The sequence below is a fragment of the Arvicanthis niloticus genome, chromosome 1, assembly GCF_011762505.2.
Source record: "Arvicanthis niloticus isolate mArvNil1 chromosome 1, mArvNil1.pat.X, whole genome shotgun sequence".
Lineage (NCBI taxonomy): Eukaryota > Metazoa > Chordata > Mammalia > Rodentia > Muridae > Arvicanthis > Arvicanthis niloticus.
In genome coordinates this window covers 28143869-28162106 of record NC_047658.1, presented here as the reverse complement: position 1 = coordinate 28162106, position 18238 = coordinate 28143869, and the positions used below count along the sequence as shown (strand labels likewise).

The window sequence follows — 18238 nt, the reverse complement described above, 5'->3', positions numbered from 1 at the left end:
TCCAGACTTTTAAATGTAGAGCAGGTTTTCATGTGTAGCCCTAACCAGCTAATTCAAATGCTGTTACACAGATGCTTAGGGGGAGAATTTTTTGCCCTGAGCTTCCTCTTCGTCTCTTTATGGAAAAGCTGGAAGTGTTGCTTTCACTTCATACTTAGCACAGTAACTATACTCAGGCTTCCTGAAGCCATTTTGAAGAAAGATGGAATTTTAAGTATTTTAATGTACTAAAGATATATAATATTAGACTAATAAATAGTATTATTCAATTAATATTACTATCGATCACATTTGTAGTCATATTGCTTTGGTTTTATATATAAATATGTTTATGCTTATTTAATATTATGGCCAGCGAGTGCAACACTACACTTACCTTTACAGCACAGAAATCAAAAAATCCCGTTTCTGAAAATACGGCTACTAAGATCATCTATAAGGGAGAAAAAAAAAGTAGACAGCAAAATTTTTCTTAGCAAAATACCACATTGGAACGGAGTGACACATCCTGAGTCTGGACTCTGGCTCCTGACAGCTAAGCATCAAGAGGGTCTCTGTCTTGCTGGATGTCCGGCACTTCAGCCATCCACATGTGAACTCCGAGTGGAACCACTTACAGATGGGTTTGTGTGCATATTTCTATCCAGGGCATTGTCCTGAGATATGTTATCAACCTGTCTAACCCTGACAACAAATATCAAATTCTGTCTTCACTCTGTTTTATGGACCAAAGAGACTGATGGCTTGATCAGTCTTGATGCTAGAAGCAGGGAAAGCCATGGCCCTGAAGTGGCCATTGTACCCAGTTGTCCCCATAAGCAGCACTCAGACATTAAGTAGCTTTAAAGTTGTATCAAATTTTGGTTTCTAAAATAATTGAACTGATTTTTTTTCCTTACAACTTTGATGACCATGGACAAGCTGGACCACTGGTACTGAAACAACTGCCCTCCAATCCTCTGTGCACCAAGAGTGCTTACCTGTGTTTCTACAGATAACAAGTGAGGAAAACAGCCACCCCATGGGCTAACAGAAATTGTGCCCCGTTTATTCTGTGTTTAATCAACTAGAAATTCCGGCAAGCCTGGACTTGTTAGAAGGTTTCCTACTTGCCAAAAAGTGAAATAGCATTCAATTTCTTTGTTTTTGTTTTTTTTTTTTTAAACTTGCTGATACCTGATATGGCTCCCCTGTTAATTCAGATGCTCAAATCCTATCTTCTTCCCAGGGCCAACACAGAGACTGGGTCCTCCATGGAGTTTAAGATCAGAGCACAGTCCTGCCTTTCTACCCTTCACCCACATTGCTACCTGTTGAATTTGGAATGGGTACGTGCAGGTTCAAGCCTTCAATGACAACAAAAGGCCATGCTTGACTTACCACTCCACACTTCAAGTTTCTCACTTTACCTCTGGATGGTCTTTATCTTGTGAGGTCGCTGTGAGAGTCTGATGAATTTATATAAAGTAGTTGGATTATGTAAAAAATTATATAAAGTAGTTGTATTAGTAGGCCCAATACACTTTAAATAAACTGTAGGAAACACAAATACTCTTAAATCAGCTTTAACTCAGCACTACCCTTGTCTAGATCAGCTTCTCAACTCCGCAGGCCCCTGTGCAGCTGTTTATAGCATGCAGTGTGTCATGTGAACATCAGTAGACACATATGGGTGGCAGATTGTGTGGCCTTTTCTTGTTATGGGGAGCCATTCTGTCATTGTCTGATAGAACAGGGACTTGGGCAAACAGTCTCAGGAAATAAGTCAGGTAAACGAAGACCCACTCTGTGCACTACCATTATAGAATCAAAAGCATGACCTAAGTGGCTGCTGGAGCAATTTTAATTGAGAAAAAAATCAGACCACTGTTACAGGCTGAATTCTGTCCCTCCTCAAAATGTACATGTTGAACTTCCAGTTCCTAAAAATGTGGCTGCACCAAGAGACAGGACTTTTAAGCATTACAATGAGATCACTAGGGTAGACAGTTATTGAATTTGACAGCTGACTTTATAATGAGATCATTAAGGTGGAACTTAATTGAATATGACAGCTGGCCTGACAAAATGATGGAAGTAGGATACAGGCACATGGAGAGAAGACAGCCAAGGAGGAATCTCAGAGGTCAGCCCTGCTGATACTTCAGTCTCAGACATCAGCCTCTTTAACTGTGAGAGACAGATTTTCATTCATCAAACCATCATATATATATCATGCTTTGTTATAGCAATTCTAGCAAAAACTACTACACCACTTTCTTAACTTTTAAAAAAATGGTATGTTACAGACATTTGTAGGAGGAGCTAAGGTGGGAGGAGTAAGGAGAGAAAGAGGAAAAGGAAGAGGAGGAGCTAGGGAGAGCAGAGATGTAAGAGTGATGGAGAGCCACACAGGTATGGAGAACAGTCATGGGTAACAACTTTTATTTAGGTTAGCTAATTGGGAAACAACTCTCTTTGTATGGACATATTGTTGTTGAGCATTACCAAACATATAAAGCCTTTAATTAATCTTTAAGCATTAGAGTCTCATTTTTCTTACTGGCCCTGCATGGATGGCAGGATGGTCTGGGCAATGCCCAGCCTTGCAGAGACAGCTTGGAAGATTGGCAGAGCCATCTCCCACACTGGCATCTTGTGGGTGGCAGGGCTGGTGTTTCTGGCTGGCCGTTTCTAGCTGTGATGCACATGTGGCCTCTGGCCACAGAACATGGTGGCTGAGCTAAGCAGAGCTGCCACAGCATAGATAGTAGGCTTGACTAGAGGTTTTAAAGTAATTACCACAACAGACATCTAATATGATTTCCTTTTTCTATCTAGATGACCAAGCCCTATGCATTTCTCAGCACCCAATGCAGTTGTTGGCTCCTCCCTGAAACCTGATCTCAGTGCTCTGTTCCACCTTCCCATTCTATGAGGATGACAGCTCTGTGTCCTTTTGAAGCCTAGAGCTGACTCCAGCAAAAAGATGAGGCTGCCTGGTGACTGGCATTCTACAAAGTAGGTCTCCTGGTACAGTGAAGATGAAGCACACAGACCTTGTCTAGAGGATGACCCAAGAACATATGATCATTCTCACTTTTGTCCAAGGCCTTGCCAAACCTCAGCTCAGCTGACTCACAATTGTTCTAGCTCAGCTGACTCACAATTGTTCTAGCTCAGCTGACTCACAATTCATGTCTTACACTAATCCTCTATAAGATAAACTATCTTTCCTTTCTCCAAGCTTACCTAGCAATGTTCCTCACAGTTCACCAGTATGATAAACTGACAAGCACTGAACTTTACTTACTGTTTCTTAGGGACATTTTTCTTTATATAATTAAAATCACTTTCCCAATCACTGAAGTTGTTCCATGGTTCATGTATTTAAAGTATGTCATTTTTTATCTTCAGGGTAATAAATAAATTGCTAACTTTTGGAAACAATGATGCCACTTCATTGTTCAAAAGCCTTAGAGATGAAGTCGTCAGTTAACAAACCAGCTTGTCATTTCCCTCCTCCCTGGGAAAAATGAGCTAGACCTGTATTAACACTTCTCAATCAAGCCCTAAGTGTCAAGAGATATGCCATCTTGACTATAATGATAGGATCAGCAATCATGGAATAGTGAAGGACCCAGACTTGGAGCCATATCCTGCTGGGAAGACTGTAATTACCATGCCAAACAGCAGGGCCAGAGTCTCGAAATCAATCCACTCCACCACGTGGGTCAGGCTGGGTCTCTGTAATCAAAGCACAAATTTGCCAATTAATCCTGTGCATCAGCCTACTGAACAAAGCTCTAAAAGGGGGGGGGGGGGGGGCTACCCTTCCTGCAAGTGCACACATTGGGCCAAAGTTGGAAACACTACATCCACTTGCCTCTGAAATCAAATTATATCATACTGATGAACAATACCCATCACCCAGTGCATCTATCACATCCAAAGTATTTGTGGAAAAAAGGGGGTGGGGAATGTAATCCTAGAATCTCTAGGAAGAACTATTGTCTGGATTGCTGGTTTGGTGGGGTGGTATGATTGATGGCTGTCTACTCTCCAAGTACCATTAGAACAAAGTATGAAGTGAGGGACTGCCAGAGCCTAGCCTGCCTGGGAAAGACCAGTTCACTGAGTGCCCAGGGGGCTTCTTGATGCATGTGCCTGCTATATGTCATAAGAACTATTTTCCAAATGAAACAGATTATTTGAACCATACTCGTGAGAACAAGTGCATGACTCAGAGACTTGGAAGCTGTTAACATGTTGGCACTCCTTCTAGGCTCTGCCCAACAGTTACCTAGCAATAGCCAGGTAGGCCTGGCTGGCTATAAAAGGGACTGTTTGGCTTCTCTTTTCACTCTCTGGCCCTTTTTTCTCTCTGACCCCTTTCTCCCTCCCCGCACCATGTGTTCCCAGCCAGCCTCTTCTTTCTCTCTCTTCTCCTTCTCTCTCTCTCTCTCTCTCTCTCTCTCTCTCTCTCTCTCTGTCTCTCTCTCTGTCCTCTGATTCCCTCTTTCTCTGCTACTACTCCCTTCTCTTTTTTTTTTTTTTTTTTTGGATAATAAGACAAAAGCAAAAAGATACTTTATTATTTTGCCACTAATCTAAACTACTACTCCCCTCTCAACCCCCCTTGTCATGCCCTAAATAAACTCTATTCTATACTAGACCCTTAGTATGACTGGTACCTCAGGGAAGAGATGCCTCAACATGGGCCCGCTGAGGCACCCCCTCCTGCCACACCATACCACTCCGTACAAAACATATCAGAGGCAATCTCACTCCAGCCCAAATAGCCCCCCACATCCACAGACTGCATCCAGCTTCAGCAGCCCCCACTTTCCCATGCTAGAATAGTCAACTTCCCTAAGTCAGTTCCTGTTGGGATTGGTTCCAATGCTTTGTCTTAATTCAGCTCTCAAAGCCTCGCTTCCAGACCTGAGGGTCCCTGCCCCCAGATGACTTTGATTGATTTTTAAGAATTGCCATACAGCCAATGGCTGGGCAGAAAGTCAAGTGGACACCATTATTTACATAGAGGCATCTCTAGGGCCTACAGTGCCACAGAACAAAGCCTCATCTCTCATTGGTCCACCTCCATGGCCCCAGGCTGGGTAAATGCATGCCTGAGGAGGCTTTCTCCAGACCAAATAGAGGCTATCACTACATAGATAGTGTGTGTTTATATCCAGCGACAACTTTCTTAAGCCAAGTTTGTCAGTTCATGCCTCTATGAATCATGGGGGAAACGCATGGAAACATCACATAAAAACAATTTGAAACAACTGATACAACCTGGATCTGGCGCTGTATCTAGTGGAAAGCCAGTAAATCAAACATAGAGACTTACATCTCCAACCACAGCCAATGCTGCTAGTGCTGCAAGAGCTCCCAACATGGCTGCCAGGGTTCTGTGAACAATCTGGAACGGAAGACACAAAAAGCATGTACTGACATGTGAATGCTCCGTGTGCAGTTGTGTACCACAACAATGAGCAATGAAAAAGGTATCAAGGGACTTGATATCTTGGCAGCCCATAGAGACCCACAACCGCCAGCAGTCTAGATTCTTTTTTTTAATTAATTTTTTATTGGATATTTTATTTACATTTCATATGTTATCCCCTTTCCCCATTCCCCCCAACCCAGAAATCCCCTATCCCATCCCCACTTCTCCTGCTTATATGAGGATGTGCCCCCACCCACTCCCACCTCCCCACCCTCTAATTTCCCCACACTGGGGCATCCAACCTTCACGGGACCAAGGGCTTCCTCTCCCACCTATTCCTGACAAGGCCATCCTCGCCTACATATACAGCTGGAGCCATGGGTCCCTCCCTATGTGCTCCCAGGCTGGTGGTTTAGACCCTGGGAGCTCTGGTTGGTTGGTATTGTTGTTCTCCCCATGGGGCTGCAAACCCTTTCAGCTCCTTCAGTGTTCTCTCTAACTCCTCCATTGGGATGCTCACAGCTAACCACTGAATTGATCATGGGGTTCCTAATGGAGAAGCAGTCTAGATTCTTGCAAAGTGGCTTTTATCTCCAGAACGACTGTGAATGTATGCTCAAGGAAGTCTACAGTAAAGCATCATTAATTATTTACCATGTTCTCTTTAGGCAACAGAACCTTTAGTTTAAGGACGTAAATCAGCCCTTTTCAATTACTAAGACAACTTTTAAGTCAGCACACAGACAACTGCCTTATCTAATTGAGACTTCAGCATATAAGCGAATCACAAAAGAATTCTTCCCATTTAGTTATAATCCAGTGGACGTGGAATTTCTAATTTCTAAGGGAAAATCTGATCCTGCATACACTGCCACTGAGAATGCGAAACGCTAAAGCAACTGCTGAAAAGAGTTTCAGCAGTTAAACATAAGTTTACCACATAATTTAACAATTCTACTCGGAGTCTGCTAAACACAAATGAAAATATGTATCACATATCACATAAAGGCATGAATGTTCTGAATGTTTTATTCAAAATAGGGCAAACTTGGAAATTTCTATGTGTCCATTTGTACACTAGATTCCAACTTGACTTTCAAGTAATTTTATATATATATGTTTTTAAAAAATACTCAATGTTCAGACTTTTAAGGGTTAGTATATTGGCTTTATTATTTTTCCTTTATCATCATCATCACTACCTTAATTTTGGAATTTTCAAAACAGGGTTTCTCTGTGTAGCCTCTCTGTAGGCTGACCTGAAACTCGCGTTTCAACTGATGATACACATTAACACTTCTTCCTTATATGACATAAACACTAGACAGTGGGCTGAAGAAAATTTCTCCTCAGTTTTCAAACTGTAAGAACAAACCTGAAGTTGAGCGAGGTCAAAAGAAAAGTGAGATGAGTTGCTTCGGGGAGTTGTGGGAGTCTGTGAGCTGGGGGAGCTCAGGGTAAGGGAGGAGAGGAAAAAGCCAGGATGCTAATCTCCAAAGGTACAGCAGATACCTGTGGTACTGAAGGGTGTGGGGCCCAGCATGCACTTTGGTGTGCTAATAGGAGCCACCACAAGTAGCCATATGTCCCTTCTGCCTTTTGGAATTTGTGGAAATGGAGTTTCCCTTGGACCTGACAAATCTAAACCTGTGTTCCCAGCCGATTCCAGAATAAACTACATTCTCTCTCTCTCTCTCTCTCTCTCTCTCTCTCTCTCTCTCTCTCTCTCTCTCTCTCTCTCTCTCTCTCTCTCTCGCTTTTCGAGACAGGGTTTCTCTGTGTAGTCCTGGCTGTCCTGGAACGCACTCTGTAGACCAGGCTGGCCTCGAACTCAGAAATCCGCCTGCCTCTGCCTCCCAAATGCTGGGATTAAAGGTGTGCATCACCACTGCTCGGCATTTTTACTCTCTTTAAAGTGAGAGCTATGGGAGTTGGTTGGTTGGTTGGTTGGTTGGTTGGTTGGGTTTTTTTACACTAACAGTTATAGTGTCATAACACAGTGCTCCAAGGATGATCCACTTTTCACTGGAAGAATCATTCGGATGGGAGCCAGAAGCCTGCAAGGACCCATGGAGTCCAAGCCAGCAGGTGTCATTTGCTCCAGAGGGTTGTTTGTAAGTTCTTTCTGGGGCTCTGGGGCTCCCTAGGTTTGTTCACCTACCCATTTGTTAATTCTGACCTGGCTAATTAAGGATCCTAATTTGGTAGCTCCCCCTTCAGTCTGCTTCCAAAGTATTTGGTTAAGGTCTCCAGTTTAGTTGCTTTGACACATTTTGGTCTAGACACTTGCTTCACATTGTTGAGTTTGGCTCCCTAAAGGCATTTGAGTCTTGTTTGTTTGGGGAACATCGAAGGCACTTTGGTTTCTATTTTTGTCTTTGGTGTTATGTCAGGACTGATGGAGGCAACATGAAGATTAGAGAAAAACAGAAAGTGACCTCAGCAGCAGCAGAGGCCGTTAGTAGGTCATGAAGAGCAGAAGTCTCTCAAGGAGTGGAGACTGTGGCACAGTGTAGGACACTTGGGAGGGTTTTTTCCCCCATTAATTAATTTATTTATACATTTTACATCCTGATCAATCGCAGCCCCCTCTCCTAGTCCCCAATTCACATGGCCCCTCTCCCCAACCCGTCCCTTTCATCTCTGAGAACGGCAGGTTCCCCCCTCCCCAGATACCAGCGGACTCTAGCACCTCAAGTCACTCCAATTGAGGTCAGACAAGGCAGCCCAGGTAGGAGAACAAGCTCCACAGGCAGGCAACAGAGTCAGGGTAAGATACCCATGCCAGTTGTTGAGGGACCCACATGATGGCCAAACTACACTTCTGCTACATATGTGGGATGGGGGATAGACCCAGCCCATGTATGCTTTTTGGTTGGTGGCTCAGTCTTTGGGAGCCCCCAAGGGTCCAGGTTAGTTGACTCTGTTGGTCTTCTTGTGGAGTCCCTATCCCCTCCCTGTTCCTCAATCCTTTCCCCAACCCTTTCACAAGACTTCCCCAGCTCTGTCTAATGTCTAGCTATGGCTCTCTGCATCTGTTTTGGTCAGCTGCTGGGTAAGGCTCTCAAAGAACAGTTATGCTGGGCTCCTGTCTGAATCCAGGCTGACAGATACAAACACAGCCTGAGGCTCCAAGGTAGTTGAAAGGAGGAAAGCAGGTCTGCAATGTGTCCCTAATTGATCCTCTAAGGACAGGTCATCATAGTCCCTTACCCCCAGAAATTGGCAGGAGTTGCTATTGCCTAAGGACATAAATGAATGCAGTAGCTTGAGGGTTTTACCTTCTGTAGATTTATTCCCCTGCAATCTCAAAGCAGCAAATACCAATGGAGATTGGAGATTGGTATGTTGACCTCATCAGAATCTTCCAGCTCCTAATTGCCTGCTGCAGGCATCAGAGGGTCAACTTTCCTGTCTAGAGTTTCTTGGCTCACCTTAGTCTTTTGGGATCATTGACCTTTCATTGGGGAAATTTTTGCCTTCAGAACCATTTGGTATTGGTCGTCTGGTACTCCTTGAATGCCTAATTTTGTGGTTTTCTGCTGCTTCTCCCACAATCTTACCAAGCCTTTCTCTGATTCTTTCAGATACCCCTGGATGTTCATTCTCTCTCTCTCTCTCTCTCTCTCTCTCTCTCTCTCTCTCTCTCTCTCTCTCTCTCTCTCTCTCTCACACACACACACACACACAAAACCTTCCTCTTCTCCACAGCATGGAATGATCATGTCAGCAGTTTCCTTACTGTGCCCCTTCACATACAATGATGATAAAGACTCCAAAGACAAGTGACATTTGTTTCCCCCCTTGATCCAAAGGTGGTCAGAGGGAATACTCCACAATGTGCAAGGGCCTTACAGTGAAACTCAGAAAACATATTCTGTTCCTGGGTAAGAAGAAAATCTACTGGCTCTCCTGGGAAGACATTCACTGGGGGATTGGCCACCCAGTGTCTGGAGCACCCTCGTGTGTGAGTGTGTGTGTGTGTGTGTGTGTGTGTGTATGTGTGTGTGTGTGTGTGTGTAAACATGAAAGAAAACTTTAAGACTCAATGAGAGAAGATGGGGGTGGGGCATTGGGAAAAGCCTTCCAAAAAGCAGTACATGCTCCTGACTTAAAACATACCTTTCCTAGCTGGAACTGGCATGGGAATATTTTACCTTGTGAGTATTTAGAAGAACAAGAAATCTAACTAAGTATGACCTGGGTTCAAGGTTCCCTCAGTGGGGAATTTTACTAACTCCAAATTGGTTTCTCTTTCATGTTTAACCAGGTCCTGGGCAGTTAAATTTTTAAAGATCACCAGTGGGCAGCCTTCTTAATTAAAATGAAAAATGATCTAATTTTTAAAAATTAATTAAAATGGTAATTTGTAGTAAGAGGTCTACAAAAACTACATGTGAGTTAAAATGAGATACTAAAAATGAGGAATTGATTTTTTAAAAAAAATAGAATTTATATTAAAACTAAAGACGATTTCTAAAAAATAGCACCCTTCCTGTTGGAACATGGTCCAAGCAATGGAGCTGTCTGAGGAGAATTCTGAGTGCTTATGAGAACACTCTAAGAAAACAAGGCAAGAGTCTTGTGACCTCAGTTTCTTTAAAACACAGAACTGGTCTCAAAATGTGTTGTTGTGCCCCTCCTATGTGTATTGTATTTACTTCAGATTGTTCTAACATCCTTAAAACTATATTATACAAACAAATTGTTTCAAAATAAATTTCTTTGAGATCCATTATCCATAAATGCTTGATTTGCATACCTAGGGATGTCCTTATATTCATAAAGTTGTGTGAAAATTCCTCTCATGGAAACAGATTGTAAGTGGGGGAAAGTTTAAGAAGTTCAGATCTAAGTAACAACTTAAAGTCCACGTTATACGATCTGGTATACAAATAGATCCCACACACTGGCTTCTGTAGCAGCACGCGTTGATAGCAATCAAGAGTTAAGTAACAGGGAAGACAGACGACCTCTTCCTGCATTCTCACGGTTAGTTCTGGTCGTGAGACCTGTGGCTCCACCCTGCTGATAGCAAGGTGTCTTCAGGAAATACAAAAAATTGGGCATCCTGCTCCCATCTTCAAAGCTACAGTTATTGTGCCAGATGGACAATTCAAAGATATCAGCCTAAGTGATTACAGAGGAAAATATGTTGTGTTCTTCTTTTACCCTCTTGACTTTACTTTTGTGTGTCCCATGGAGATCATTGCTTTCAGTGATAGAGCAGAAGAATTTAAGAAACTCAATTGCCAAGTAATTGGGGTTTCTGTGGATTCTCACTTCTGTCATCTGGCATGAATTAACACACCCAAGAAACAAGGAGGAGTGGGACCCATGAACAGGCCCTTAGTATCAGATCCCAAGTGCACCATAGTTCAGGATTATGGAGTCTTAAGGCTGATGGAGGTATCTCTTTCAGGGGCCTCTTTATTATTGCTGATAAAGGTACCCTTCGCCAGATAACAATAAACAATCTTCCTGTTGGCTGCTCCGTGGATGAGGTTCTGAGACTAATCCAGGCTTTCCAGTTCACTGACAAACATGGTGAAGTGTGCCCAGCTGGCTGGAAACTGGCAGTGATACCATCACGCCTGATGTCCAAAAGAGCAAATAGAATTTCTCTAAGCAGAAGAGAGCACTGGACCATTTTTCTGCCAGGCAGCATTGAGCAGCCAGAAGAAAATCTCTTGTACTCTACTCATGCTTAAACACATGAAGTGATATGATTCCAGATAAGCCTTTCCTACAGGGCTGGGTGTGGTTAGCCTTTCTTCCACTATTAGTAATGGTCTGAACTGTGTTTTGGACAGACCATCTTATATCGGTCATAGAAACCAATCTGTTAATTCTTTTTTTTTCTTTTTTTAAAAGTATCTATTAAACGTGAATTCTGAGGAATAAATAAAATAACAGGGAAGACAAGAAGAGGAAAGTGAATAGTATCAAGTATAGATCAAGTTAGTTATTACAAACCACATTAGTGCTTAGAACCTAGAGCTCACTCTCGATTGGAATGAGTTTTTCTGGCCTCTGCTTCACCCTACCTTCAGACATGAGTAATCACCCAAACTAAGGGACCTTCTGTGATCTCTGGCCTTGGATATGCTTTGAGGGACTGCAGCAACCTTCGGATATTGAAATGCTAGGACTGGGGTAAACAGACAGAGCATGATGTATACCCCAGCAGTCCTGAATCTGTTAACTTATTGGCAGTTTTAACCTAACACGGGGCTCCATGAGAGGTGCTAGAGAATCACAGATATAGATTGTCTCCCATATTCAAGAGTCTATTCCCTCTGCTTGAGGACATATGTTTCACAATGTTGCTGAAATCCCAGCTGCTAGCTAAAATCACCTTAAAAGAGCCAACAGGAAGCTGGGTATGGTACTCACACTTGTAATATCAGCCCTTGGATGACTAAGGCTGGGGATCTGCAGTAAGTTCCAGACATCCTGGTCTACACAGTAAGTACCAGACATTCTGGTCTGCACAGTGAGTTTCAGACATCCTGGTCTGCACAGTGAGTTTCAGACATCCTGGTCTACACAGTGAGTTCCAGACATCCTGATCTGCACAGTGAGTTCCAGACATCCTGGTCTACACAGTGAGTTCCTGGCATCCTGATCTGCACAGTGAGTTCCAGACATCCTGGTCTGCACAGTGAGTTCCAGACATCCTGATCTATCTACATAGTGAATCCAAACATCCTTGTGGACATAATGAGTTATCAGCCATCCTGAGCTACACAATGAAACATTGTCTCATTCCCTCTTCCAAAAGATAGGATGAATAGGTGAGAGAAGGGAGAATTACCTGTCTTTATAGTGAAATAAATCAGAGAACTCCTTCCACTGAAACACTAGGGCAGAACATAACCATTACTTGAGATTGATAAATACTATTAAGTGTTAAACGATGTTAAGGTTGTTAGAAGTGTTATGCTTTAGCAAAGTCTTTATTATAAACGTCTTTTTAATGTTTTCTGAAAATAATTACAAATGTCAAAAGTGGCAATTTGGCAGACCCTACCCTTGTACCTAACTCTCTTGAGTGCAGCATTGTCAACATAGCAGCCACTTTACTGGCAACGGGTTACACTGTCAAGATGGCAGCTTCTTATGCACTTTGTAAGCACTCTGAGGACACATTAGCAATTGCAGAGGACATATTAGCACCACAACTGGAGATATATTTTTGTTGTAAACATTCCAGACAAATTGGTTCTACTAAAAACTTGGGATATGGAGACAGGAGGATGGGGAGTTCAAGGTAATCCTCGGCTACAAAATGAGTTCAAGGACAGCCTGGACTCTGTGAGGTCTTCTCTCAAAAAGAAACAGAGATGAAGAGGTGGCTCAGGGGTTAAAAACAGTGACTACTCTTTCATAGGTCCGAGAACTTAGTATCTATATGCTGGCTCACAACCATCTACAACCATAGTCTCATGGGATCAGGTGACATTTCCTGGTGTGCAGATAGATGAACATGCAGACAAAATATCCATATACATAAAATAATTAAATCTTTTAAAAAATAAAGAAGGAAGGAGGGGGGTCTTTAAGTATGAACAGCGTTGATGAAATCTAGATAAACGTGTTTACCCTACTCTAAGACTGATACACACACGGATATTCATCACAAATGTGTTCTGTGATTGGTGCAAACACTTTTGTCACATCCCCTCTCTGGCTACTTCACTCAGTTTTCAAGGCAGCTGAAAGACCCTCTTGCCTTGTCTGCCTTCTAGAGTTGCAACATTAGGCCAGATGAAAGCTTTCTCCCAAACGGCCTTTTTATAGCTATATTTGATCTTTATCATTAGCAGAGCAGGCTGAGCTAGGGACATGAAGCAGCAGATGCAGCAGCAACTGTAAAGGTGGTGGCTGTGGTAGAAGTGGTAACAGCAGTAATGGTAACTTGAGTGCAGCTGAAGTCCAGAGAGCAGCCATTATGGAAACAAGGAGCAGAAGAAGCATCGGGGAAAACGGGGCTGATAGAGTCAGAGCAATGGTAGGTCTCAGGAGTGGCCAGGCATGAAGGGCTAAAGGCTAGAGAAGTGTCCCACGGGCCACTGTCGGGATAGGGGTCCTGACAGTGCAAGGCCTGAAAGCTGGAACGCTGGCTATCCAAGACTCTACCATTGGTTGCTGTAGAAATGAGGGTCCCAGAATCCAAGTCTCGTTTGGTACCAATTCTGGTTGCTTGCTGCTGTCTGCTGCTGACCCTGGCTCCTGTTGAAAGCTGAGGACTGCAATCGCTGTAAAGGTCCAGGAATGCTAGGAATTATAGCCTCAGCACGATGCCTCCATGTATCTCACACAGAGTCGGACACATCTCCTATAGACTTGAATTGTCTGATTCCTTTAGTTGTTGAGAGCCATACCAAACCAAAGCTTTCTCAGAGGCCTCAATGAAAGGACAAAGGGAGCCTAGTTCTGTGTCCTTGCCCAAAAGAAGACTTAGCAAGAGCCAGTCTGGAGCTGGGGCCAGGACCTCAAAGATATTAAGGTTCCTGAAAATTTACCTTTTCCCCCTGAAGAGACTAACATTATCAGTCCCAAAGCCACGTGCTCAGTCTCTGATGCCCTGGAGATATTCTGTATTCTCTTTGAGCAACATTGCTTGACTCAATTTATGCTGGCTTGATCCCATTTCTCCCATTAAATCTGGATATAAGATGCTGTGCTTCTTACTAAGCTTACTTGGTATCAGATAGGCAAGACCTCTGAGTCCCAACTTTTCTATCTTGCATATTCTCATCTCTTAGTCGTCATCTCCTTAGGATCTGGTCACTAAAGAACAACCCACTGGTCCAGGTCAGGTCGCCTTAGAGATTAGAGCTGTAAAGCCAATTAATCTGTTAGTACAGTCACTAGGCTTGGGCACCCAAAAGCCTTTGACTGTCAGCACTGGAAGAGTGTCCCCTCACCTACTACAATGTAAACCCTAGTACAAAAGGACCCTAAACAGTTGTTCATAATAACAGTGCTTTTCTGAGAGCTGCAGGTCTCATATGTAGCACCCAAAGAGATGTAATATCATCCATGCTGAAGCCATAAATACATAGATACACCCAACAAATGCTGAGGGTGAATAGAGTTGGAGGTGCCATGAATCTACCTTCGTGTTTCTGTAGCATTGTCCTTTATGTGAGAACAACTCTGCAGATTTAAAAACCCTGCCTCCCATGCAGAACAGAGCCTGGAAAGTTACAACAAAGTCAATAATACTAAGCCATTGAGAGACGCTGCCTAATATACTAAAACATGAAGTAGTCCAAAGCAGGGTGCTACAGGGGTTTAAAAAAATCAATAAAATATGTGGCAAAGGCCTTAAGGCAGAGCTGAAGACTTCAAACAGGTAATGGATGAAATAAGAAGACAATATATGGCTTCTACATTATAAAGACAGGGACTCGCCTGCTGTCTTTATAATGAGGGCAGATGTGTCTAAGGAGCTTGGGCAATTGGACCATACACATGAGTTCCTGGAGGAACATAGGACTGTGACACTCTTGGAGTGAATTCTGAAAAACTGGACTAGGGAGTCTTGGGTATAAGGGCTTTAAAATGGGGGAGGGAGGGATCGGGGTACTGTCTGGAATGTAGGATTCTGACTAATGGAGATCGGGAACTGGACCATGAAACTGAATGACTAGGGTACTCGGTTTTAGAGCATGGGACTCTGAGTGACGAAGGGGCTTGGGGGCTGAAACCTGGACCTGGGAGGGGCTGGGGATGACACTGTTATAAGGGATTGAGACCAGTGCTGGAACGTGGAGCTGTGAGGAATCCTAGTGCTTTTAGATCATAGAGCTGTGAGAGATACTGATGGGCTCTAGAACTTGGAGCTATTATGGATACTGATAGATTCTAGAACTTGGAGCTATATTGGATACTGGTAGATTCTAGAACATGGAACTATGAGGGGTATGAGTGGGTGCTAGAACATGTTGCTGTGAAGGCTAGGAGGAAGTTTCCAGAACCTGTAAATGGCTGGGTGGTTTCTGTAACAGTTGCCTGTGAGGTGTGAGGTTACCTCATAAGACCCTAATTACCTTTCCCTGGCCTCTTCTCTCCAAAGCACTTTTATTAGGTTACAGCCACTTGGAATCCCCAGTCCACTGTGTCTGTCACTTCTAGAGGCTGCTTTTCTGCCCTGATGTGTCATCACGTTTTGGTCTTGGTGCTTGTTGATCTCTTTGTGTTTTATCTGACATGTCTCATAACAAGACTCCTCACACACTGTATGACCAATACAGAATACATATCTAAAAATTCAAGTATTTTCTTTTTAGGTTCTGCCTTCCAAATTCTAGGTTAATTCTCTTGCCTGCTCTATTTTCTAGAATCATAGATCCTCGAGTTTCTATGCACTGCAAGAAATGATCCGATGTAGTAGCTGAACATACAAAAGCTCTCAGCTGTGGTTTCAGAACAGAAACAGTGAAAGAAACAATGAAACCATGTAGACAAGGACACACAATTGTAAGCTGTATACATGAGCATGCTCCCTGGCCAGCCACCCTACAGGCTTTTACTAACTAACCCTGCATCACCGGAAAGGAGAGATTGCATAGATCATTAAAAAAAAAATTAAATCTTTCAATACTAAGTTCTTAAGATACAAAGTCCTATTATATATCATAAGTGTCTCAATAAAAGCTTATGTATGGAGCTGAATCAGAGAGTGTATGACAATGATTCTAGCTTTGCAGAATCACAAAAGCTGTTCTATTCGCTCCTCCAAAAATACACTTACAAGGTGTGGATATTATCAAAACCTCATTTTTTCATGTAACTGTATCCTTAAAATACACAGTTACACAGCATGAAACTAACCCAGAACTGAATAGAAAGTACAGAGGCAGAACCCAAGAGGGCCTTGTCAAGCCCAATAAAAGAATGCTGTTTCCCTGTGGCCAGAGCATGGTCAGCCTTGCCTGTGCACCGAAAAGGTATGAGTCCGACAGTCACAGGGCCACAAATGGGGATGTTTGAAGGCAGGAGGTGGACAGCAGTGGAGAAGCAGGAGATGGTGAGTCCTGTCTTCCTGTCAGGGACTATTTCTATCTCTTTCCTGTAGTTGTACTCATATCCTAGTGCACAGCCATGCACAAAATGAAAGGAGAGGTGGGTCACTCACTGTGTATCTCTGACCATAACACCTTCCCATTGAGCTGGCTTGCCCATTGCAAAGTTCCCAGAAAATCTTCCTTACTACAAGACAGTGGGAGTTAGGAGTGACAGAGGAGACCCAGCTGGTGAAACAGTGCGAACATAAATCATATCAGCAAAAGCAAAGATAACATGAGCCTCATGTGGGCCAGTAGTCTTCGACTTGGTCTAGTCTTCTAGTTGGTCTAAGACTAGACCAACTAGTCTCCCCTCCCAAAGGCTGGCTGGGTACCACATCCATTGTACATAAAATTAGGATTTCCCACTAATATAGTCCATCTGCATAACACAGACACACCACACACACACACACACACCACGACTTTCTCTTTCACAATAAACTGAGAAGAGACTGTTTTGCCAATGAGTAAAAATGAGATAACCACAGTCAGGATCTCAGAGTTTCTCCTGGTAGCAAGAAGCAGCTGGAAAACGAGATTTGGTGTGCAATAATAGTCCTGCGTGCTGAATGTGGTATTTCATTTACAAAGCAGTACACTCCCTGAATTCAGACAGAGATGAGCCATTTATAAACTTGACAGTGTTTTAAGAACATGGGACTTCATCGTTGGTGAATGTCCTTAAGCTCTTCCTTTCCACATGCATGTGGACCAGTGATCCCACACTGGTCACTAGCCTGTAAACATCACCCCAGGACCTAGAGATAAGCACATGACCAAAGACAGAGATACTATCCCATATCTCATTATTCCATATATATTTTTATTAAAACAGCCCAAGGAAGACTGCCCAGTCATCTTAAATTCTAAACATATTCTAAGGCAAACTGGCATCAGAAGACTTTCACAAATTAGGTCAAGATCATAATATCAGAAGGGTCTCAGGAGCCACACTCTGCTGCCCAGTCCCCTCCCCACTTGTGAAGGCACTTCATGGAGAGAGACAGTGGATAGCTGCATTGTTTTTATGTGTCTAGATGCCACATGTGGGATTTACCACATGGATATACGCCAGTCTTCATATCCCATGCTGTAAGATTGAGCCACATGAAATATTACCTCTGCCTGGGCTGCATGGCTGCAGCACTCCTCCAGACACATGACCCTGAGAACTGTCTCCTAGACAAAGATGGATGAGGAGATTCAAAGACTGGATCCTGGTAAGGAAGGAGGTGTGGTATGTTCACCAGAATTTGTCCTCCGCTCTGCTGACTGCACCTGCCCCTCCTTCTAGGAATACTCATTCCTTAGAGAAACAAACTCATGAACTCGGCATATAGGTGAAATGTTAGACCAGTCATAAAGATTGCACCAGGAACAGAAACAAAAGGGGGCACCCTGAACTTCTCTCTCTCACACACACATGATATCATAAATTTACTCACTTAACTGGCATCCGCATACATAGTCACACTAACACCATCCCCCACATGTTCACAGATACACATAATAGAGCCTCATTCATTTCCATGCTTTTGCCTACTAATCTTAAACTCAGAGTGCTTTTCTTATTGCAAGGCCATCACTGGTGAGTCTAGTGCTCACATCACCCCTCCAAACCATTGTTCCATACTCATATCTTCAAAGCCTGGCTGAGCCCTTTCAGGTCATTTGTACATATCACATATGTAGACATTTTGAGGATGGGTGTTCATTAGTCCAT

General features: G+C 43.2%; 1 protein-coding gene and 1 pseudogene across 4 annotated transcripts in view; one reads left to right on the top strand and one right to left on the bottom strand.

Moving 5' to 3' along the window:
• Positions 1 to 18238, bottom strand: part of Oca2 (OCA2 melanosomal transmembrane protein) — a 279093-nt gene that overhangs the window by 194510 nt on the left and 66345 nt on the right. For all 4 annotated transcript variants that reach the window (XM_076935176.1, XM_076935182.1, XM_076935183.1 and 1 more), the window contains 3 exons: positions 5336 to 5407; positions 3661 to 3726; positions 377 to 433 (listed from right to left, as the gene is read on the bottom strand). In XM_076935176.1, the coding sequence (XP_076791291.1) occupies positions 377 to 433; positions 3661 to 3726; positions 5336 to 5407 (195 nt within the window). The remainder of the gene's footprint in view (positions 1 to 376; positions 434 to 3660; positions 3727 to 5335; positions 5408 to 18238) is intronic.
• Positions 8761 to 11051, top strand: LOC117712272 (peroxiredoxin-1 pseudogene; annotated as a pseudogene).